Source organism: Podarcis melisellensis, assembly GCF_964234715.1.
Source record: "Podarcis melisellensis genome assembly, chromosome: 14".
Taxonomy (NCBI): domain Eukaryota; kingdom Metazoa; phylum Chordata; class Lepidosauria; order Squamata; family Lacertidae; genus Podarcis; species Podarcis melisellensis.
This window is the reverse complement of record NC_138546.1, coordinates 23,413,643-23,438,828: the sequence shown is the minus strand read 5'-3', so window position 1 is coordinate 23,438,828 and position 25,186 is coordinate 23,413,643. Positions and strand designations below refer to the sequence as shown.

General features: G+C 45.8%; 1 protein-coding gene across 4 annotated transcripts in view; it reads right to left on the bottom strand.

Moving 5' to 3' along the window:
* The window catches only part of GRID2IP (Grid2 interacting protein), a 61,500-nt gene extending 37,907 nt beyond the window's left edge, over positions 1-23,593 (bottom strand). For 2 of the 4 annotated variants that reach the window (XM_081888960.1, XM_081888961.1), the window contains exons 1-2: positions 17,081-18,060; positions 7,764-7,918 (exon numbers count right to left, since the gene is read on the bottom strand). In XM_081888960.1, coding sequence (XP_081745086.1) covers positions 7,764-7,918; positions 17,081-17,725 — 800 coding nt within the window. In that variant the 5' untranslated portion in view covers positions 17,726-18,060. Of the gene's footprint in view, positions 1-4,628; positions 5,366-7,763; positions 7,919-17,080; positions 18,061-23,433 lie in introns of those variants that run through there. The other 2 variants (XM_081888962.1, XM_081888963.1) reach the window with 2 other exon arrangements.
* Between the last annotated feature and the right edge of the window lie 1,593 nt (positions 23,594-25,186).

Genomic DNA, 25,186 nt, shown 5'->3' with positions numbered 1-25,186 from the left:
TGGTTCAGCTGAGCAAGGAGTGCTCCAGGTGGGTGGCAGGAGGGGCTGGGAATGGAGTGTCTGTCTTCAGGCCAGAGGGTTGGCCATGTAAGAATCCAAAATTATCCACATGGAATCAGATTGCCTGGGAGAGACGGAAAGGGCTCAGTCTGCTCTCAGCCCTTGTTGGAACAAGTGGCTCCCTTTGAGCTCTCCATGGTCCTGAAACTCCTACCTTCAACTATCAACTCTAGCTCCAGACCAGCAAGCAGTCAAGAGTCCTAGGGAAGAAATGCATTGGAAGGCTGGTCTGAGATGGTTCTTGCTGCCTGAAGTGCAGGACAAAATGCCCCACCCACCCCCATCAGACAACCCATGTACAGAAATGAAGTGGGCTGGCCCTTGAATCCTTAATTCCTTACCAGCATCCTCCAGGGACTGCACAGCAAGCAAAGCTCTGCCCAGCATCAGCCTCCCCAGGCACCTGCCTCCCTCTGCCTAATGACAGAGCTGGCTCTGGTTCCCAGTCATGACTCAGGCCTTGAAACTATCGCCCCTTGCCAGGCCTATGCAGAGAGACTTACCCAAATCCCGTTTGTTTTATGGGTTAGGGTTATTTATCCAGCAAGCCTCACTGATGGGTGCAACATTTTAATACTGTCACATTTTTAGCAGTTTCTGCAAAAACAAAACATCCAAGCACAGAAGAAGGAGAATAAATTGATTGTTCTTCAGCTACTGCTAAAACAAACTCTACAGCGTTTTCTTCTGTAGTGGAGTATAGTGTCCCTGATGGGAAGAGATTTAATCTCTGCCAGAGACACAATGCAGCTCAGTTCTAGAAACACATGTTCCCCTGCAACCTCCAGGCAAGAGGGAAAGAAAGTAGCTCGACAAAAGAGGAGGCTGTCTAAAATATGTGACCTGCTGCCCTTGCTACCCACTGTTGAAAAAGCAACCAAAGTAACAGTGGCAAATCAAAGCCTCCATCATACTGCATTGCAGAAAGGGAATATGCGAAAGCAATAAAATCCACTTGAAGAGCCTTTTGGAAAAGGGAAGCTTAAACATATAACTCATTATGAAAGGTCTCTTGGGAGATGAATACAGATACCCTTAAATTAAGTGTAGCCAAAAAGAACTTTTTAAAGAAAATACATTGGATGCTGAAACCACAGTCCAAAACCATTGCGGTTTGTTGTGTGAAACTGCAGTGCAAGGGTTCCTTCTGGTCCCTTACCTGAGGTTTACCTTTCCAGGTACTAAAAGAATTGCTCGACATCAGTGCCAATTTTGGAAGCCGGAGTCAGTACCCTGAGTTGTTGTTGTATAAAGCCACAATTCTGCTGAGAAGAAGCTGGGTTTTATACATCCAACCACATCAAGCAAGGGTGAAGAAACAGTGGAGATACAAACCAGAAGGACCCATTTGAGGTTATTAGTTTGAAGACCAGTTTTTGAGTCCATAGTTTGTGTCCAGTCCAGTGTGGTATAGTGGTTAGAGTCAGGACCTGGGAGACCAAGGTTCAAATCCCCACTTGGCCATGAGGCTTACTGGGTGACCTCATCTGCCTCAGAGGGCTGTTGTGGGGATTAAATGGGGGGGGACCACATACACCAGCTTGAGTTCTTTGGAGGAAGAAGGTGGGATATAAATGCAATATATGAAATGAATGAAAAACCAAAATGGAAAGTCCAGGAGGTACAACTTAGGCTGACCTGGTGCCCTTCAGATGTTTTGTACTACAATTCTCATCAGCCCCAGCCAGCAACTTGGAAGGTACAAAGTTGGTGGAGCCTGATCTAAAGCAATGGTAGGCAGAGAAATACCACATCGTCCCTCAAACCCATTCCAATTGCAAGAAGAGAAGAGCTCAGGGACAGGGACAACCCAATAGCCCTCTCCTGCATTGCAAGACCCTTTCCCTTCAATTCATGGCAGCCCATAAAGACTGACTGCTAGATCAGAACCTTATACTTTATGAAGATAAGAAGCAGCCTCATCCATAATCAAATTGCTGGTCTACAGCTCTTCATGGTCTCATTGATAAGGTGGTCTTTCCCAGATCAGCTACTGGGGATGTTTCCTCAACCAGAGATGCTACAGATAAACCCCAAGACTTTTGGGGAACAAATCAAGTAGGGACCTGAATCTTTTACTGTGCCCTGCATGTTTCTGGGTAGGAAATAAATTTGGTGGGGGGGGGGGATGAGCAGCAGGAGTGATCTGAGTCACTAGGTAAGGTATTAATTTGAGGGGATAATTAATTTAAGATGACCTAATTTAAAGATGATTTAGGAGGGTAATGAACAGTGGTTCTTGGAGGGGAACTGAACTGATCTGCAAACCTCAGAGGCTGCCATGTACCAAGCGGAACCATTGATCCATCTAGCTCAGTATTACCTACACTGACTGGCAGCAGCTCTCCTGAGTTTCAGGCAAAGGACATTCCCAGCCCTACTTAGAGATGCCATCAGGGATTGAACCTTGGACCTTCTACAGGCAAATCAGCCACTGACCTATTTGCAGCAGGATCTTTTGGGAAATTAATGGGGGTATATGAATCAAAGAGGAATTGGGGTGAGATATTCTGGGCTGGGCTGCAAATTAAATAAAGGATTGATTTGGAATTTATCTGAAGGGGAAATCAGTTAATTTGCCTTCTGTGGCATTCTAGATCCACATCTGTTCATATGAACCGATATGGGCAGATTTCATACAAATATGCATCTCTGGTCCCATGCCCCAAATCTTTTAGGCCCCTAGCGACATCCCCGAATGCAGAATCTTCACCCCAGACCTATGCCCATTCCCTATGCTATAAATCTCTGTAATGCTGTCACTATAAGCAAAGCAGTTTGGCCGTTTGACCACACAAAAAATTGCAAATACTTCAGTGAACTAATTACTGATTTTGCAGCATACTGTGCTTGTCATGCTCACCCTGAAAAGGTGACCCAAAATAGGCAAGACTGACTGTTATATTTATAGAGGACTGGCCAAAGTAGGTGAAAGGGAACGCAAGCATTTGAGTTTCACATAATTCTACATCGGGAATGTAGCAATCTTTCAAGTACACACAGAGCACTGCTGAGTTTCACAAGTGACTGGAAAACAGTTTCCTTGCTAGGTCTGTATAATGGCAAAAGCTGGAAAATCCGAAGTGATAGCAGGCTGCTTGCAAAGCTAGCCTTAAAAGTGCAAAAAGTGCAAATGTTTTCCAGTAGCTTGGAACCCACCAAGCTGACTATAGTGAGTTCACTTTCCATTCCACCAAGGGAAGAATTATTTGAAGACTGAAATCTTGCATACCTCTACCCTAATCTGCCCATTTCAGTTTTTCCAAGTTTCTTATTTTTCCAGCTTGCCACTTTTCTTCATGAGTGTGAAGAAAAAAAAATTAAAGTCCTCATCAGAATTCATCAACATTACAGGACATGTTTCTCCTAAATATATACATTTTGCATGTAATTTGCACATTTTTGCAAACTCATTTAGTGGATTTTTGGTACATTATTTTCACATATACTTACACTTTCCCCCCACTGTATAAATTTTCATATGCATTTTTTTTTGGGGGGGGGGAGAACCCAGCTTTTGCAATCCAAATATCAACTGATAGATGTGTTTCTATCTGCATGTTGGTTCCACAACTGAAAATCAGGTAAGGTTCACACTACAATGCAAACTGAGCTGAACTGAATTTCTCCACCCATATCAGCCTGAGCTGGTTCAAATATTTTGCCCTTACTCCCTGCCTCTTCAGAGTGTAATAACGAAGGGGATTGGGTGTCTGACCGCAATGTGTCTAGATCAGTGGTAGAGCATCTGCTTTGCATGCAGAAGTTCCCAGGGTTCAATCTTCAGTGGCATCTATAGATACAGCTGGGGGGTGGAAGCCCCTGCCTGGAAAACCACTGCTGCGAGTCAGTGTAGACAACACTAAGCTTGATGGACTGTTGGTCTATGTGAGTTGTGCCAATGTAATGCATGCACCCAGAAAGAACCTATTCTCACATCAGTGGGGGACCAAGAAGCTTTAGGATCACGGGTCCAGAATCACTATTTTAAAAGAACCCTTTCCCAAAAAGTGTAGCACCCAGCTTCTCTGCAACCCCCCTGCAGATTTAACAGCGGTCCAAAGTCATCTCGAGCTTTGAGCAACAGCAGTCTCCATCATCAAGATTACCCACCAGCAGCCCCTAACTGCCCCGTCTTGCCACAACATCTGGTCACCCCCGCTGACCTTGGTGTGTGACAGTAACCCCATGGTGTCCAGGCCACCGTTTCCCTGGTAACAAGAGCCCGGAAATCCCTTTTTGTCATGAAACACTTTGGACGGGAGGACTTTCATGCGTCTACCGGACTGCCGCAGAATTGTAAGTCTAAAATAAAAAGTTTGTCTCTCTCTCCCCATCTCCCTCTTTAACCGGGTCACATTTGCAAAAGCCAGTTGTTTTCTTTGCTTCCTTTTCTCCTTGCTCCTAGAGGATGCCAGCAAACCTTTGCAGATGCAGTGTGCTACAATTCATTGCAGAATTAAGTGGGGTTGAGTTAAAAAAATCATAAAGGCATTCTCTCTCTCTCTCCCCCCCCCCCACACACACAGAGCCTTCTGAGTCCAAGAAAAGACCAATTTGCCACTTACCCAAGACAGCTCATCTTCCGATTCTGTCGTTCTTCTCTCGCATCCTTGAACGGGAGACTAAAAATGTGCACTTTTCCAGTGTGTGCAAACCATATGGCAGTGTTGGGGGGGGGGTTGGAGAGACACACAAACAGGAGAAGCACGTGCTCAGCCCCTCGCCTCCCCGCCCCAGCCAAAGGGATAAAGAAAATGTCAGCAAATTAAAATCAGATAGAGCTTAATTCTGGATAAATAGGTTGGAAATCCATGGGAGCCAGAAAAAAAGAATAAAACAAATAAATAAGCAAACAAATAATAATGATTAAAGGGGAAGGGGGGAACGAGTCTAGTGGAGAATGTGATGGGGGGGGCAGATGCAGGGGGTCTTTGATCCAGCCAGAGGATTTAGCATGTGTCGGATGTAGGGAGTCAGGGAGGATGCTACAAGCAAAATGCTATGCAAGGAAGATATCAATCGCTCCTGCAAAAGAGGAGGGTAGTGTACTGTATATAACACAAGAGGCTGTCCGGAAGAGTAGCAGTTCTCCCACCCCGTTCCCCTTGGTGGTGGAAATCAGCAATAAAGGAAGATCCAATCAGGCAGCTACAGAAGGTTCTTGTCTCTCCTTGGAATGTCAGAGATGCATTGCTGGGCATGGGAGACTACGGCCGCAGTCAGGGGTGTGCATGAAGGGAGATGGGGAATGATTAACAATCTCACACCACACATGCATTAACACACACACACACAGGCACTCTCCCTCCCCCAAAGCAAAAGCAGCAGGAAAGTTCTCTCAATCCCACAGCACAAGTGACAGAGCTCAGCATGATATCAGAGCCCAACCCTGGAATCCTCTCTGCGTGGTGTCAGTGCTCAGCCCTGGAAGGTTCCAAGTGAGAACAATAGCAGCAAAGTCTCTGCCACGGTCTCATTGTCTGACCTTGAGCAAGATTCTCCCTCTCTCTCTTGCTCGCTCTCTTTTCGACTCAGTTTTCCCATATGGGTAATGGGGCCACAGAGGCCCACCTCATAGGGAAGTTTTGAGAGCTCTAAAGCTTTTAAAGCAGTACTTAAAATAAAAAAGAAGCAACATAGTAAAGATAATTGCAGTTTTCTGTTTTCCACCCTCCCAATCCATTTTTCCTTTTGTGTTGTGTCTTTTAGTTTGTACACATGAGGGCAAGGGACTGTCTTATCATTGATGTAAGCCGCTCTGGGAGTTGTTTCAGGATGAACAGCAAGAGAAAAATATTGTAAATAGATACATGATAATAATATGTCAAAGAAGGTAAAATTATGGCATTGGCACTCTCATGCAGCAAGAGGCAACAAGATTCTCTGACCCACAAAGTACCTGCATATGAACATTTATTAGAAAATGCCCAGAAACCTAAAATTCTTTTTAAAAATCAAGATGGATGGAGGATGTTAGAAAGAAGCCAGATTTTTAGTTAGAGTTGGAAATATTAAGCCCATTTCTGAGCACCGCAGTTTAAGAAGGATGTTGACAAGCTGGGACATGTCCAGAGGAGGGTGGCCAAGATGATCAAGGATCTGGAAACAAAGGCTACTGAGCTACGGTTGAGGGAGTTGGGTCCGTTTAGCCTGGAGAAGAGAAGACTGAGAGGCGATGTGATAGTCACCTTCAAATATGAAAAGATGGAGCAAGATTGTTTTCTGCCGCTCCAGAGGGTAGAACCCAAACCAAATGACCAGGAAGGAGATTCCAATTAAACATTAGGAAGACTTTTCTGATGGTAAGAGCTGGTCGACAGTGGAATGGACTCCCTGAGAAGGTGGTGGGCTCTCCTTCACTGGAGGTTTTTAAGCAGAGGGTCATCTCTCAAGAGCTTCCTGAGCTGTGATTCCTGCATTGCAGGGGGTTGATGGGACCTTTGGTTCCCTTCTAGGATTCTAGATTTCAGTGTTGGTAGCTTAGACTAATGGAGAGGAGGATGTTGCCCAGATGAAGTCACCTTCCCGGCCTGCACTATGTCTTCCCCTCTCATATCCCCGGGGATTATTCCGCAGTGGGGCACTGTCTGCACGTGAGGCTCATAGCAGGGATTAGAGACCCTGGGAGCTCCTGGTCATTAAGCAATCAGGCCTCCATCTGGCCCTGTTTTCCCAACTCCTGCTTGTAATCTGTGGAACCGGGAGAAATTACAATAGTGGGATGCCAACGAACCACACAGCCTGAGCTTAAGACAAACCTGATTCCATTTGCCAACAGTCTTCCCAGTCTCTTGAGCACAATTTTGGATGTTACGGCATCTCAAACCTGCTGTTCTTTGTTTCCCACCCCCAGCAATCTTATCTGGGCTTAAATGAACAATTGCAACTTTAAAAATAATAGAATTAACCAGTCCAAATGCCATCATCCCACAGTCCCAAGAAGAGGGGTGGAAGTGCTTATGTACAGAGTACGCAGGTAGGAATCAGGAAGAAGTTTGGTTTGTTTCACCATTTAATGCCAACACACCTAATATGTGAACTGAAATACAGTGATCCTTTTGACCTTTGCATTTGCTCTGAATTCAGTGATGCAGTTCTCCAACCAAACAGTGTAGGCAAGCATGTGTGGGCAAAAGATTCATATATACTGGTGAAAAGGATATGCAAAAATGTGTGATGTTAGGGGAAATTCCTTGCAAAAATGTCTGCATTAGGCAAAATTCCATCCAGAAATTTGTATGTTCAGGAGAAAAGCGCCCTCAAAGTTCTGTGAGGACTTCCTTTATCTAAAAAAAATTGTAAGCTGGTGCAAGAAAGTGGCAGACTGAGCTGAAAACTGGAAAACAGAGAAACTGAGAGAACCTGGAATTGGCAGATTTACCCATCCTGGCATGCAGGAAGAGATGGAAGAGGATAATAGAGGCAAAGCAGGCCAGCAGGAAGGTAAGATGAGCCCTGCAGCTGGATCAAACCAAAGAAAGCCCATCAAGTCCAGCATCTTTTTCTCACAGTGCCCAACCAGATACCTGTGAAAAGTTCCCAAGCAATAAAAAGGTAAAGGCAAAGGACCCCTGACAGTTAAGTCCATTGAAGAAATCAGGTGAGACCTTTGTGCCACTCATCTCACATGCCTATGCTGCATGAAGGTTATCTACAAGGGCAGGGAGGATAGCATAGAAAAGGTGTCCAAAACTCAGTACCTGATATTGTCTATAAGGAGGTGGTGCGAGTCCTTGGTGAGGATCATGGGGAGGGCGTAAGCTAAGTAATCAACCTTCCTCTCAGCTGCATATTGCTTTAAGATGGTGAACATCTTCTCTTTCACCTCTGGTTGGTCACCCAGGATCTCTTGCACCTGCACAAAGGACAGAGCAAAGTGGGAAATGGTGGAGGTTGCAATTTCAATTTGTTATGTGAGATCGTAAACCACTTTGCTGTTGTTTTTGGAAAAATGAAACTGTGGTGTTTTTTACACAAAAATAGAGAGATAAACATTCCACCCACCACCTCCAAAAGGCTTCCAGACCTAGAAACAATAAACTTTTCAAGGTAGCAAATTCCTTTCCTCTGTATTCTTGTTTTAGGTACCTGGAGTCTTTATTCCTAGTATTATTCCCTACGAACAAAACAGGACCTGTCAGGGTGACTATGACAGGCCTAGAATGCATTGCTACAGAGGCTCAAAGTTAAAAAGCAGAAAGGCAATCCCATCCCATTATGGGAAGATGGGATATTGGGCTTTTGACCACCCAATCTGTTTTTTCAAGCTGAAAATAAAAAGTTTATAAGGTCACACTTGGGGCAACTGCATGGCGAAGGGTCTGCTCCAGTGATGGCTGCAATATGGTGGGCAAATTCTGGTGCTCACCAGAGGAGGGCAGCAAAGAACCCTCAAAGCGTTTTAAAAACAAAACTCCACAATGTGCACCCCACATGATCCCGACTCCAGTACCAGGTGTGCCCTTTTTTAGTCTGCAATAATTGCAGATCGTTATCACCTTCCCAGGGCCAGGACCTCTCCCCAAACTCCACTCCTCATTTCCCCTGTTCTGCACTCTCATCAGAGGCTAGAGTGTGCTCCTGAATTACAGTCATGTCTTTTGCGTGCCTTAATAGAGGATGGAGAGATATATATTTGGTATTTGCATGGCTGGGACAATGTCCAATGAGCATGTGCAAAAGGAAGGGTTGCTCCACCCACGTGGCCTCTGGCTCCACCCACCATTGGCAAATGCCAGCCCAGAAGTTTGCCCACAGAGGCATGTGGCCCTCAGGCTGAAAAGGACTCCCTTCTCTTGCTTTAACAGAAGGTGCAAGCTGACCTCTCTTATCCTTCTTGTTGGGTCCCATTTAGAGAGCAAGTGGAACCTTTCCTGGTACAGAGCCTATTCTGACCCCCGGGGTTCAGTTATTTAGTGATACCAAATCTGTGTACAGTGTTACCTCGGGTTAAGTACTTAATTCGTTCCGGAGGTCCGTTCTTAACCTGAAACTGTTCTTAACCTGAAGCACCACTTTAGCTAATGGGGCCTCCCGCTGCCGCTGTGCCACCAGAGCATGATTTCTGTTCTCATCCTGAAGCAAAGTTCTTAACCTGAGGTACTATTTCTGGGTTAGCGGAGTCTGTAACCTGAAGCGTATGTAACCTGAAGCGTATGTAACCCGAGGTACCACTATATTAGGTAGAAGGAATAACAATGCTGCCCTTTTAAGAAGAGATAGCACCTTTCCCCCTTTTTAGACCCCAAGGCAGGTTGGGAAATGTAGGCAAAGCAGTATCCTACTTTCTATTGGCTCTGTCAGAGAGCAGGAAAATACCTCCTTTCTATTGCCTCTGGGAAGAAACCTCCCTGCCTTCCTCTAGTGGCAGTCTAGTTATGGCAAACCCAAGAAGAAGGGTGAACTCTTCCTTACAGAGCTCCACAAAGAACTTCATAAAAAGTTTCTAATCTACATTCAGAGCCATGGAACAGCCTATTTGAATGTGAGCAATATTTCTACATGTCCCTTGATTATCTTCAATGACTCTATGTAGGAGAGAGAGAGAAATCTCCAGATGAAACAGAACCCAACCTGCTCACTGCTGCAGATCAAATGGCTGTTAAAGTGACAGCTACAAAGCCCAGCTCAAGTTTTATTAAGTATCTCTATCTGGTTTTTACACCAACATTCAATGGGGAAGGAACGAGAAATTCAACTCAGGTCACATTCAAAGGCAGACCTGCCAAAATCACCATTTCCAAAACAGTATGCAAACTGAAACACCCATCCTTGGAAATGCATACTTTCCTGAATTTTGCAATGCAGTTCTCCAGTCAAGTAACATGTGCAAAACTGCATATACAACGTGCATACAAATACATACATTAATGAAAATAACAGAAAAAATGCATCATATTGGTCAATGTTGCATGTCCAGATGCATATATTAGGAGAAAACAGCACTAAATACTGATGAATTTTCAGAAGGATTATATGCATGTGTGGTGTGGAAATGTGGAGAACTGAACACAAGATTGAAAAAATGAGAAACAAAGAGAAACTGAAATTGAGAGATGCACCTCCTCCTCACACAACCAGTTGCCAGGGCACTTTACCAAAGTTAGGGTTAAAATGCAACGAAGTATCAGCAAACTACATCTGACCACCCAGCTCTGATCCACAGCAGGGTGGGAGCTCAGACTCCCCTTCTCCCTTTTCTGCAAGATGGGCAGAGGTGAAGCCAGGGAGCACCAGCCCCTCTGGCACTCTGTCCTTTGCTCCAAAGCCTGCCCACATCTGGGTGGGTCTTGAAGCGCAGGAGGAACAGAGGGAAGGAAAGTACCTCTCATTGCCAGTGCACTCTGGCCTGAGCAGAGCCCAACTGCCCCCAAACACCCTGTGTGGGTACTTTCAAACACTGTCCCAGTTTGGACATCACACTAAGCTATGGTTGACAAGAATGAGCCAGGTTCAGGAACGGACAAATCTATCCATTTTGGTTTCTAATATCTCTAGTCTTAAGTTTGTTTCACTCCATTTCCTGCAGACATTTGCAAGAGAAAGTATGGTTTGTTTAAAGAAGCCTGATTGATATGAAGCACAAACAAGCCATATGAACAAACCATACTTAACATGAACCACAGTTTAGGGTTTGGGCAACATACTAAACTGTGGCTGGTGGAAAGTCAAAGCAAAAGCTTCTGAACTCCTCCTCTCACCCTCATCAGAAGATAGGGTAATATGGAAACACACACAGTGCATGTTTGCAGTGGCTCATTCTTAACATGTTAAACTGCATTTCAGGGTGATGTATAAATGCAGCTGTACACCCCTCATTCGCACCTACTACAGACATTTTGTGCATGCTTTCAAAAGAGTGGTAGGTTGTGTCATGACCCCGTTCCTCAAGGTCCCAGTGTTAATTTGAGGAGGACTCTGGTTCAAATAATGCATGTCACCCCACTTGAGGAGTAATCCTCAGCACTGCCTGCTACACTGCCCTGGCCTGAGGATGTGGTGCAGGCATAGGCAAACTCGACCCTCCAGATGTTTTGGGACTACAACTCCCATGATACCTAGCTAACAGGACCAGTGGTTAGGGATGATGGGGATTGTAGTCCCAAAACATCTGGAGGGCCGAGTTTGCCTATCCCTGGTGTGGTGGCTCTCCCATCATACTCTGATTCTCCTGCAGCCTCCCTGCTCTACAACCATATGCAACGGCAGAATAAGCTACATAACACTGACATATTGCAAACAGTACTCCGGTGGGGGGGAGGGGCAAAATCACTAGAAGGTCAAGGCTTTATAGCCTCTTGAAGGTATCAGATGACTCCAAGCCTTTGTTGAGACAACATCTTCCCTGACTCACTAGGAGCTCTCCCAGGTCCTTATGCTCTTGACTCACTGGAACTGTCCAAGGTTCTGCCTTGCCCTAGTCTCTGGTCCTATTCACCCATTTCCCCTGCATTCCCCTGGGACACAGCAGAACTGGATAGGTTTCTCCGCCCCTGCAACAATCCATCCGCAATGCCGGCATGGTTATGGGAGCTGGAGTGAGATGTGTAAGCAGAAGAGAGGGAGCTGTTCACATCCCCCCTGGTGCTCGTCCCACTTTGATACTCTCCAAAGCCAATTATCACAGGCTTTTTGTAACCTACATCCAGAAACCACAAGGTACCCAGCAGTTTCAAGGCACCATCATGTGACCAGGATGGAAGTCCTAATGAGGCATCAGACATTTCAAGGTTACTACATCTGGAGCAGCGACAGCAAGAAAAGGGTCTCTTCAAGGAAGCTGCCTTGCATCCCTTTCCATCTCTCATGATGAGGAAAGCAGGATTCTTTGGAAGACAGAGAAGGGAGATCAGTGGTGGAGCAGTGTGAAACCCTGGAGTGCTGCTGCCAGTCAGTGTAGACAATACTAGGCTACATGGGCCAATGGTCTGACCCAATATGAGGCAGTTTCCTATATTCTTAATCTACTGCCCATTCTCGACAATGAAACTTTCCCATAGGCATTGGGCTGCAGTCACAGTCTTGCTCACAGTCACAGCCCTTAAATCCATAGCATAAACAACAGGATATACATCAGAGACAAACACAAGACCAGATTTTGCATCAGAATCCAGAGGCAAATCCTGTCCCCATATTCACTTTGACAACACATAAGAAAAGCCAGTTAGATCAGGCCAGTGGCCCATCTAGTCTTGCATCCTGTTCTCACAGGAGCCAACCAGATGGGCCAGTGGGAAGCCAGCAAAGATCTGAGCACAAAAGCAACTCTCCCCTCCTGGAGTTTCCAGCGACTGGGATTCAAACGCATTGCTCCCTGTGACCATAGAGGCTATAGTCTAAACCCCCATGAATTTGTCTAATCCTTTGTTGAAGTCATCCAAGTTGATGGTCATCACTTTCTCCTGCGGCAGCGAGTTCCACAGTTTAACTCTGTGCTGTGTGAAGAAGTCCTTTCTTTTATCTGTCCCAGATTCAGTTTCATTGGATGCCCATGAAGCCTAGTGCCATGCATCATTTTAGAATAATTTATCATGTCACCTCTGGCTCATCTTTTTTTTTTCCTAACTAAAAAGTCCCAAATGCTGCAAGCTTTCTTCATAGGAGAGTCATTTTGATTGCCCTTCTCTGAAACTTTTCCAGCTCCACAATATCCTTTTTGAGATGAAGTGACAAGAAACTATACACAGTATTTCAAATGCAGTTGCACAATAGATTTGTGCCTGATGATATTGACAGTTTTATTTCCAATTTCTTTCCTAGTGATTCCTTGCATGGAATTTGCCTTTCTCACAGCTGCTGCACAAAAGGTTGACATCTTCATCGAACTACCCACAAAGGTCTTGTTCCTGGCCAGTCACCACCAGTTCAGACCCCATGAGCATGAAATTAAGATTTTTTTGCCCCAGCATGCATCACTTTACAATTGTTTATATTGGATTGCTGTTGCCATTTTACCGCTCACTAAGTTTGGAGAGGTCCTTTTGGAGCTTTTCACAATCTCTTTTTGTATTATTAGATTCTGTTCTCTGAGCAGGGCGAGGTTTTTTTGTGCTTACCCCAATGAAGACAGCACCTTGCTCATGCTCAGAGGCATCCTTTACCAATGGGGGGGAGGAATATAAATTGGAGAAACAGGGTTTTAATTGATCAGTCACTAGATGGCTCTTCCGTTACTCAGAGCAGACCCACTGAAATCAGTGGTCTTAAGTGATGATTGATTCAATGGGCCTACTCTGAATGTGACTGAGGTTGGAGATGACCCTTGGAGTTTTAAAATCATTAGTTTGCGATCAGATGGAGGCCTTCCAGTCTTCAGGCCAAATGTGGCCCTTCAGAATACTTTCTGGCCCCCAGGGCTCTCCCCAGGACACACCCCTTGCTGGCCTTGCTCCACATGCTCCTCAGGTGTTCTTGCCCGGCTGGAATGTGTCCATGAACTGCGTGATGCCTCTTGCTTTCCTGAATTGGAGAGGCAGGAGAGTGCGTAAACTTTTGACTTTTGCACAGCTGGAGTGGAGACTCCTGTGCAAAGAAAAGAGCCACATCTGCTGCTCCACCCATCCTTGCATCTGGCTGCATCTAATTTTTGCCCCTGCCCACTGCTGGCATGCAGCCCCTGAAATGTTGCCTATGGCCTGTGAGGGAGGCTGGTCCTCAGACTGAACAATCTTCCCTGGTTCAGTAACTGTACCCATGAAGGGTGGCCTGTAATAAATACCATATTTTTCGCTCCATAAGACACACCTTTTTCCTCCTTTTCCTCCTCCTGTGCGTCTTATGGAGTGAATGTGTCCCAATCATTGGCTCCCTTTCTGGCCCCGCCCCCTTGCCCAGGCCTCCATTGTTGAATGTTCTGCAGATGGAGGCTGTTTGTTTCCCCAGCGACATGTGACTGGCTGATTAGATTATCTGTCTGGAAACTGTAGAAATGTCTCCCTTTCCTAAAGAAGCTGCAGAACTGCGAGTTGAACCCCATAAAAACAGGATTCTTTCCCTTTGCAAAGTAAGCTCAACAACTTTGAGCTGATCCTCAAAAAAGGGCTTTTCCCCTTTGCAAAAGAAGCTGCACAACTGTGAGCTGACCCCCCCCCCCAAAAAAATTGGGCTTTCCCCCTTTCCTCCTCTAAAAACTAGGTGCGTCTTATGGAGTGAAAAATACAGTATTTTTAACCATAAACAAACACACACAAAAATGAATCACTGCTGGGGTGTACCCACAACTGTGAGGCTTGAAGAGGTTCTGATGATGCACCCTACTCTGTGGCCATTGGCTGAGGACTGACTGTGATGTCACAAAGGCACATGTCTGCTGAGTGGATATAAAGGTGGGGCTTTTTCCTCTTCTCTAGCAGAACACAGTGGGCAGTAGTTGTGATATTCAGCACTGCCCAGTCTTCTTCCACTTGGAGGAGACAAAATTGGCAGGTGAGTGGAGGATGCTATGAAGAATGCTGCAGGAGGCTATGGAACGATAACAAGGCAAGTTTACTTCCTAAGAGGGATTGGCTGATATCCATGATCTGAAGTTGGCTGATGTGTGGTGATGGACCTAGTGGAAGTTGGCAGATGTTTGGTGGGTGGAAGCCAGTGGGGGTTCTCATTTGGAATCAAGTCTGAATGGAGAGTGAAAGATGAGCAAATGGTGTTCTTCGTGGATGTCGGCTGGCCGTGTGTTTGTGAATGGGAGGTTTTGAATGTGGTTGAGGCACGTGGTGTGTAAAAGAGTGTAAATGGGATGTGTGAAAGGTGACTGGTGGATATTCATGAATAGAAGGAGCTTTTGGCAGTGGGCAGGCTGAAGTTAGAGATTAAGTTTTCAGGCTGAAGCCAGTGGAGGTGCCTGGATGATGCTGTCGGATGGTAGCCATTCCCCACCACCATCTGTTTCTCCTGCCCCAGGGACGTCTGATGCTGGTGAGTTTTTCCCAAGACTGTGCATGAAAGCATGGAAGGAGGCCATGGGCTGGCTGGAGCCAACAAGGCTTTCTCAAGACATTCCCGTCCCTTTAGAAAGCATGCCAACTTATAGTTCCAAATAAGTGTTTTTCAAAACACATTCAAGTGTAATGTCTATTCTGTCTGAGTTATATGATGTACCCCTCCCTGGTGTTAGCATACACGAAAGGAATATTTTTTAATAAGTGAGTTGCTGGTGAGGTGCCCCTACAATGTCAGGCCTGGGGAGGGTGAACTGTTGCCGTTAGCTACAGGCGGTCTGTGACATCACAAAAGGACATGACAACATCATTCCATGTCCTAGGAGCATCTTCAGCTGGGTTCATATATTTGCTCATCTTCCAACATGTTATATGCCATTATCTGCCACCAATGTCCTTCTGGCTTCTACGTAGGACAAACAGTCTCCATGTGGAAGAATTAACAGGCACAAATCTGACATTAGAAAGGGCAACTTTCAAAAGCTAGTGAGGGAACGTCTCCATCTCCCATGATACTCCACGGCTGATCTAAAAGCTGTATTTCCCAAGACACTCAGCTGCATTGATCTAAAAGATTTTCTGACAAAGGAATTTCAAAGGGAGACTGCAGTGTGAAATTTCAGAATTACAGCTCATCGGGACTTTTTAGTCTACACCTTGGGGAGGAACAAAGAGAATGCTTCTCTTTCCCACTAACACATCTTGCCCCAGCGATGCTGTTGTGCTGTCACCCACAAATGCTGCCATGAGAGGTCTCTGCCCCTCATTCTGCATACATTTAAGATCCAATTCAACTGTCACCATCTGTACTTTTTCATTTACAGTGGTACCTCGGGCTACATACGCTTCAGGTTACATATGCTTCAGGTTACAGACTGCGCTAACCCAGAAATAGGACCTCGGGTTAAGAACTTTGCTTCAGGATGAGAACAGAAATCGTGCTCTGGCAGCGCTGCGGCAGCTGGAGGCCCCATTAGCTAAAGTGGTGCTTCAGGTTACGAACAGTTTCAGGTTAAGAACGGACCTCTGGAATGAATTAAGTACTTAACCTGAGGTACCACAGTATTTGAAATATAAACAGCTAAGCATTACAAAACACCATAGTGATGGACAGCAGCAATTAAAACACAACAAAAAAGAGCATTTCTCCAAAGAGGAATAAGATTTCTTTGCCATCCATTTCCTGCTGACCCTGCTAGAGTGTAAGACTCTGGGGAACCAGGGTTCAAATTCCCACTCAACCAGGAAGCTCACTGGCTCATCTTAGGCCACAGTCACTATATCTCTGCCTAACCTACCTCACATTTGGAACACAAATCAGCAAATAAAATAAAAAGATCTCCTCCACATACATACTTTATACCATTTCACTTTTGAAAGAAAGATCATAAGCAGAGCCTAATATATGAATCTATGTAAACATTGTTTGGTTGGAGAGCTGCATCACAAAATTCAGAAAAATGTGAAAATTCAGAAAAGTGCCAAATGTTGACAGATAGCTGTTTTTCGGATCTCACATTGTTTCAGAATGCACAGATCTCATGTGCCTTTAAATGAGAACTGAGCAAGACTTCTCCCCTACCTGTACTCACTAGATCAGTGGTTTCCCAAAAATAAAAAAATAAAAATTGAGACCACTACCTCCTTGGTTCCATAAATTCACCCCCAGTACCCCCTACCCCACCCTATAAAAAACAATATTCAAAATAGCAGTTTGTACAACCCTCTAAAGAATATAATAACAGAATAAAAATTAAGACAGTAACAATTAATTGCACATTTATTGACAATCCAGTTAGAGCCATTTAGTTGAATTAATTCAGCAAAATGGATAAACTTGATCCAGTGGTCCCAGCTTTTCAAAGCCTGATAATCCTTTGCACCTCCAACACCCCCTTGCCACCTGCTTGCCTCTTAGCAACCGAACAGGCAATCCCACTGCCCCCCAGAAAGGCGGTACTTTGGGAACCACTACTCTAGATGGTCTGGACCACAATTCCTTTCAGTCCTGTGCTGGCTGGGGCTGATGGGAGTTGCAGTCCAAATTCTGCCAAAAGCTCCTGTTTCAGAAACAGCCTTACCTTCTTGCTGAACTCATGCGCCTTCTGCCTCCGCTCTTGATGGATGGCGTCAGCGCTTTGGACAAACTCCCTCACGCTGCTGCTGGCCCACCTCTGCTGCCGCCCGAGGCGCAGGAGCCCCAACCTGAGGCCCTTTCCCTGGCACGCCTGGATCATGACAGCCGCCTCTTCATAGAGCTTAACTGGGGTCCCGTTGATCTCCAGGATGTAGTCGCCAGCTTTGACCCCGCATTCGGAGGCTGGCGAGGCAGGATCCACGCTCCCCACTTGCAAGGGGCATCCTCCCTCGCACGCCAGAGTGAAGCCAAAGCGCCCCTCTTGGCCCGGCTTGAGTTCCACCTGCTGGATGCGCGAGACCACCCCAATGCTGGGGGGCACATTCTCACACTGCTTCGCCAGGGCAACCAGCGCCTCAGCGTTCATGGAGGAGACATGCTGGCCTTCAATCTCCAGGATCTGGTCTCCCAGCTGGAGGCCGGCCAGCTGGGCGCTGCTGCCTTCTTCCACGGCCAAGATGTAGCAAGGGCCATTCCCGCTGATCTTGAACCCAAATTCCTCAGGCCACCCATCGTTGGTAGTTGGCATGGCGGTGACTGGGGAAAAGGAGAGTGTGGAAAGGTCAGCCGCTGAATCTGGTTCCCTCATGGAAAGAACAGTTCCTTGATTCAGGCCATGTTCCCACCAAACATCTAAAACACTAGGACAGCACTTTAAACAGTTGTGGATTCCCCTAAAAAAATAAATGAATCTGGCAGGGGAGAGTTATTAGAAGACCCATTTTCCCCTCACAGAGTTCCCTGTGAAGAAAGGTTAATGGATAAACCCATCTGGGAACTGCAGTCCCATGAGTGGAATAAGAGCCCCCTAACAATTAGCACCCTTAACAAACGACAGCTCCCAGGTTGCTAATCAGTTAAAGGTGCTATTAGGAATGTTAGGAGACCCCTTGACCTCCACCCCCCGGCCCAGTTTCCACTCCCAGAGTGGTTTAACAGTCAATCCCTCTTCCTAGGAAACTCTGGTAATTGTGGCCCTGTGAAGGGAATAGGGGCCTCCTAACAACTCTCAGCCGAGATGCAAGTGGCACTGTGGGTTAAGCCACAGACCTTAGGGCTTGTCGATCGGAAGGTCGGCGGTTTGAATCCCTGCAATGGGGTGAGCTCCCGTTGCTCAGTCCCAGCTCCTGCCAACCTAGCAGTTCGAAAGCATGCCAATGCAAGTAGATAAATAGGTACCGCTACGGCGGGAAGGTAAACGGCGTTTCCATACACTGCTCTGGTTCGCCAGAAGTGGCTTAGTCATGCTGGCCACATGACCCGGAAGCTGTACGCCGGCTCCCTTGGCCAATAAAGCAAGATGAGTGCCGCAACCCCAGAGTCGGCCACGACTGGACCTAATGGTCAGGGGTCCCCTTTACCTTTAACAACTCTCAGCACCCTTGACAAGCTATAGCTCCCAGAATTCTTTGGGTGGGGAGCCATGACTGTTTAAAGAGGCATTATCTGAGATGTAAGTTGTGAATGTGGTCTTAATCAAGTTCTTTCCAACCATATGCACAATTTCAAACACAAATACCAACATTTGTGTGATCAGCCACTCCTTTGAGAACTTTCCCGAGAGGACAACATGATGAGCTCTTCCAACAACATAAGAAAAAAGTTCTATGGCTTCTGAAAGACTAGTGATTTAATATATTTTGGCCTAAGCTTTTGTGGCCTCGAGCCTACTTTGTCAAAGATATGAAGTAAGTTTGCCATTGGACCTCATTGCCATTCAACTCCCAACTTACAATTAGATGTTCAGTTGCCTGGCTGTCTGTTCCTTATTTATCCTAAATGGGATCAGACTTCAGTTGAGACAACCTCTGGCACCTATGGGAGGGACTGTAGCTTCTTAACAGAGCATCTGCTTTGGAGGCCAAAGGTCCCAGGTCCAATCCCTGGTGGCAGCTCCAGGTAGGGCATATCCTCCAACATTTATCTGATGGAAATAAGGATGTCCCATTCCATAATTTTTTACAATTTATACTCCACACATTTTACTTGGTTGCCCCAACCACTCTGGGCAGCTTCCAACATATATAAAAAGATAATAGAACATTAAACATTTTTTTTTAAATTTCCCTATACAGAATTGCCTTCAGATGACTCAGGGGTCAGATAACGCCATACCCTCCAACATTTCTCCAGTGAAAACAGAGACATCCTAAGGAAAAGTGGGACATTCTGGGATAAAATCAGAAACAGGCTTCTCTAAATCAGGGAGGTCCCTGGAAAATAGGCACACTTGGAGCATCTGGCAGGGCTGGGAGAGACCCCTGCTTGAAACTTCGAGAGCCGCTGCCAGTCAGTGTAGGCAGCTAGATGGACCAGGGATCTTATTATTATTATTATTTTAAGAAGAGCTGTGACTCAGGGGTAGAACACCTGCTTTGCATGCAGAAGGTCCCAGGCTCAATCCTCAATGGCATCTCCAGGTACAGCTGGGAGAGAAACCCCTGCTTCAAACCCTGGCAAGCTACTGCCAGTCAGTGCAGCCAGTACTAAACTAGATGGATCACTGGTCTCAGAGTAAGGCAGCTTCCTATGTACATCCCATTCTGGACAACAATATTCCCTTTCATTGTGATATATATATCTCCCACCTTTCCTCCCCACACACAACGGATTAAACAAAACAATTCCAGAACAGGTGCAGTCTGGGTGGGCCTGATCTTGCCGACAGACACAGCCCCCTCAACTAAAGCGGCCACTCACAGACGATGGAAATGCACAACAGAGACACAGACACAGGGTCCAGGTTCTGCAGGAGGGACCAGACTCAAACACTGTCCTTGTATATCCTTTCTGGAAATACATGCCCTACAGTCTAAGGCAGCCTCCTGTACACTCACCTGACTGGCCCTTACTTTGGCCCTGACCATGGGGCAGCATCCTCCAGCAGGGCAGCTGTGTCAGGGGGTGTGAAGCTCAGGACAGGCCACACACAGAGAAAAATGGCTGAGGAGCTGAGAGGGGTTGACCACTGCTGCCCCTCACCCCGGCGACAGCTGCCTGAAGAAGCCACCTCGTTCCTCCACTCCCAGGTCTTAAGGAAAGACTTACAGAAATTGCAGGCCATTAGGATCTGGCTGAGGTCTTGCGAAGAAGGCTGCCGTCATTTCTCCACGGGGTCTGGGGTCTCCGCGGGGTCTGGGGTTTTGTGGTTCTCTTCAGCTTGGGAAGCTGCTTCCCCTACCCCAAAGCTTCACTTGCCACGGAAAATGGAGTACTTGGGTACAAGAGTCTCCCAAGCCCACAGTGCTGACCAGGCCACGTTCTTGAGAATGTGGAAGGCCAGGTCACCCGAGAAGTTCACCCAACCTGGGTTGGAGCTTTTACCTTCCCATTCCGTCAAGCTAGGAAGATGTGACTGAGCTCCAGCAGGGCTGAGCCCTACTCCTTCCCTCCATTGTCTCCCCACTTGCCTGCTTTTTTTGGGGGGGGGGGATATTACAACCAAGTGGGTAGATGGATCGACTAAGTCAGACCCAGACAATGGCCATGTCTTCTTGTCACTGAGGCCTCTGAAGGGAATTAGAACTGGTCAAGAGCTAAACTGGATTAGAGGCCCAGTCTGGGTGTTGTGTGAGCAAATTGAAGTCGACGCTAATGCAACAGCAGACAAGGCTCACGTGGGTTGAGACAGGAGGACAGCGACAGTTTGCTTCAGAAGGAGGTGGGGAGATGCCATCGCAAAGAGGAACACTGGAAGCTGCCTTGAACTGTGCCATAGCATCAGCCCATCTAGCTAAGGCTAGCAGCCCTTTATTCAAAACCATGAGGACTGAAACCACAGCACCTGATTTACATGTAGAAGCTCCAGGGTTGAGAGACAGGACTTGGAATGCCCCTTGCCTGAAACCCTAGAGAGCAGTTGTCAGTCATTGTGTAGTAGGCAATATTGAGTTTGATGGACTTAGGAAAAGATTCATGTCCTCTTATTCCAAGTGCTCTGTGTGCTTCTAAATGGGTGGTGCATTTCTGGGGAACTGAATTGGGCAGGAAGGGGCAATGATCTGGGTTACTGGGTTGAATATTAATTTGAAGCAAGAAATTCGTGTAACTGAAATTTATCTAGAGAAAAATTGGAGGGCAATGAAAGTGGGTAAATGGAGGGGAAATGAAGTGATTTGGGGCAGGCTCTGCTGGAGAATTAATGTGTGTGTAAATTGAAGAGGAGCTGATTTGGGGTGCAAGTTAACTGGAGAATCTGTCAAGGGAGAGTTGGAGAGGGGCACTAATAGGCTTGCCTTCTGTGGCACTGAAATTCTAAAATTTGCATCTACAACTATTAATTGGCATATGTAAATTTGTTTCTAGGCTCCAGATTTTTAAAGCACCTAACAATGCCACACCACAAGGATTCCATTTTAGCTGCACTGTTGCACATATCAGTCAGAGCTACATGCACCCATAAAGCATGTTTATTTATTTCATAAAGTTTATACACCACTAGACTGTAAAAGGCAAAAAAAATCTCAACATGGTTTACAAAAAAAAGATAAAACATTATCAATAAGAAGTTAAAATAACAATAAACTGAAAACAGATGAAAACTTGCTTCAACTTTCTAAACTTCTGGGTAGGCTTGTCTAAACAAAAATATTTTTTTAGCAAGGGTACAGTGAAGGCACCTGCCTGATATCAACAGGCAGGGAGTTCCAAAGTCTAGGTGCTGCCACACTAAAAGGAGAAGTTCTCACAAATAAGGAATGGGTATGATGTGGCACCTGTGGACAGTGCCAGTTCTGCACTGCTGTGTGTGTGTGTGTGTGTGTGTGTGTGTGTGTGAGAGAGAGAGAGAGAGAGAGAGAGAGAGAGAGAGAGAGAGAGAGAGAGAGAAGGTAGGGCCTGCCTGCTCCACTTCTCCCTGGGTGTCAAAGCTTCAGTCACTAATTGCTGCATCCTGCTAATGCCTCAGAAATGTGTTGTGCTAATTTCCAGGGCTATTCTAATAGCCTCCCCCTCATCCTCCACCCTGACACAACTGCAAAGAAGCAGCTTGCAGTCTGTGATGGGTTTGTTATTTTTAAAAAGCTGTTGTTAGTCAAAAACATTTGCTTCCTTTTGCAAGAGCTCCTTTGACAACAATTTAAGAAGTCTTCTGCGTTGATTCCCCTGACCCTCTTTCCCTTCCTCCACATGAATGCATGTCAAGCAAAGCTTACCTCTCTTGCGCAGGGCCTAGCCTGCACCAGTAGCACAGAATGAGGACCTGTTACCCAGCTAAACCATCCCGGCAGTTTCAGCACTTCTGGATCAATTTCAGACCTGTAGGGCAAGCGCCTGAGTTTCTATGGCAAACTCTATCCAGGCACGGTAACCTAATAGGACAGTCATTAGCAGGCTGACCTTGGCGGGGAGCGAAGGAGTGCAAACGTCTGGGAGAGAGGCAGCTTTTCTGCAGCTACAGAGGCAACTAAGGGAATTTCCCAGCTCTCAAAAGATTTAAGCAGCTTAGAGCTGTTAGGGAAATTACAGGGGGGAGCACATCTTTAAAATTGTTAAATGTTACAAATATTATGCCTGAATGTATCCTTTTGACTTGACAGCTCAGGGAAGATACCTAGCTTTATAAATTGCGGCAGCTAAAAAAGCCAATGCAATTCTGAGCTGCATCAATAGGAGTATAGCATCTAGATCAAGGGAAGTAATAGTGCCACTGTATTCTGCTCTGGTCAGACCTCACCTGGAGTACTGTGTCCAGTTCTGGGCACCACAGTTCAAGAAGGACACTGACAAACTGGAACGTGTCCAGAGGAGGGCAACCAAAATGGTCAAAGGCCTGGAAATGATGCCTTATGAGGAACGGCTAAGGGAGCTGGGCTTGTTTAGCCTGGAGAAGAGGAGGTTAAGGGGTGATATGATAGCCATGTTCAAATATAGAAAAGGATGTCACATAGAGGAGGGAGAAAGGTTGTTTTCTGCTGCTCCAGAGAAGCGGACACGGAGCAATGGATCCAAACTCCAAGAAAGAAGATTCCTCCTAAACATTAGGAAGAACTTCCTGACAGTAAGAGCTGTTCGACAGTGGAATTTGCTGCCAAGGAGTGTGGTGGAATCTCCTTCTTTGGAGGTCTTTAAGCAGAGGCTTGACAACCATATGTCAGGAGTGCTCTGATGGTGTTTCCTGCTTGGCAGGGGGTTGGACTCGATGGCCCTTGTGGTCTCTTCCAACTCTATGATTCTGATTCTATGAAATCATTTAAAATCAACCCCTTTGCAAAGTTCCTCCATTCCAACGCCTTTTGCCCTTGGAAAAAGGACTTTTCCCCCTGCCACCTCCCCAAGATTGAAGACATGTACACACACCTCCTACCCCAGGAAATGCCCAGAAGTGACAATTGCGGGGCTCATTGTTCTCCAAGGGAAGCCAAATCTCATCACCAGGCTTGCCTCAGGCTCCAGACATGCAAAGGAAGTTCTGTTGTACTTTTGGGTGGTGGGTACTTACCTGTAAGACATGTTTGCCTATGCTATTCTTGTGTAACCTTCCCCTTTTGTGACATATTAGTGATGTACCAATGATATATTGATGATGCTGTGTGAACTGTATTCTGGGATATAGTGGGAAAATTTTAAAAGTCAATGTCACCTCATGCTCAGGGTTCACTCGCTGCTGTTGAACCTGTTGCGCAGGTTCAACAGCAGCGAGTGAACCCTGAGCATGAGGTGACATTGACTTTTAAAATTTTCCCACTATATCCATAGTGGGATATAGTAGGAAACACTATATCCCACTATATACACTATATGTGTATAGTGGGATACACATAGAAAGCCAAACGTTAGGGAGATGAATTCTAGCTCAATCTTTTCTGCTATGAGCTAATTTTATATGTGGGTGAGTTTTCTTTTCTATGGGAGGAAGATTTAGTCTTCGGAACCCCACTGACAATCTGAAGTGGTTCACCCTCAAAATCAGTTTGAGAACTAGACCTTAATGCCAAATAAACAGTTTCTGAATTCTTCCAGTGTCAAGAGTCAGTTAAGAAATACAGCTGCATTCTGTCCATGTGGCACTTACTCTGTCACTCCAAGAACGTAAAAAACTCAATGATTGGGGATTTTTTATTTCCCCCTTAAAAAAAATAATTCCTCCCTCTGTCTTCTGTGATGTAGGTGCTGTTGCGTATAGTCCCATCCCAAGTCCAAGGAGCTGCTCATTGGGTGCTTCATGAACTCTTCCACAAACGGTACTGCTTCTACCCCTTCTTTTGTGCCTTTTTCTTGCCTGTCTGGTTGTTAGCACTAACATTTTTGTTTTAATTATGTCACTTTTTAAATTATCATTTCAATTTATTACCATAAGGTTCCAGGGTGCAATGTCAAAACAATTTAAAACAAGCAACAGACATGAGAATAGGGTGAGACTTAGATAAAGGATCTAAGTCTACTGACTGCTGTTTTGCTCCAAATTGCTTGGCTGGAATTTCCTTCTTTTGCTGACCACATGGATCCACGGGGGACTTGTACCCCAATGAGCTGGGCTGTTGAGTAGTCTCTCAACCCAGAATTTTCCTTAACAGAGCATATATAGGGTGGATGCTGAACCCAGAGATGATGTGTGCGTGCTGCTGCTACAAATTCAGGATTGGCTTGAACCTTTCAAGCTAAGAAGAAGCAACAGGCAATCTCAGAGACACATTTGTTAGAGCTGGTGTTCTTTCAACAAAGGTAAGCTCAATAAGGTTATATTATAAAAAGTCTCCTCTTATATTATTGTTTACAAGATGGTAAAACATGGGCTGGAGAACGCTACTACCTAAACCACAGCCAGTTGACTAACCAAACCCAACAAGGGCTTATGAATGGCTCTGTGTCCAGGGTTGCACATCCAAAAAATCAACACTTCCTATATGGGCTGCCATATGTCCAGATTTTCCCAGACATTTTTGCCACTTTTCAAAAATTCTGCCCGGACACTATTTTTGACGGACGAATCCATGGTATGTCCAAGAAATTCCAGATGTATGGCAGCTCTGTCTTATTTCTTCCTCCATCTTCTGAGAGTTAAAGTCATATGCAAGGCAAGGCAAGAGTGTATTGGATGTTCCATTCCTGG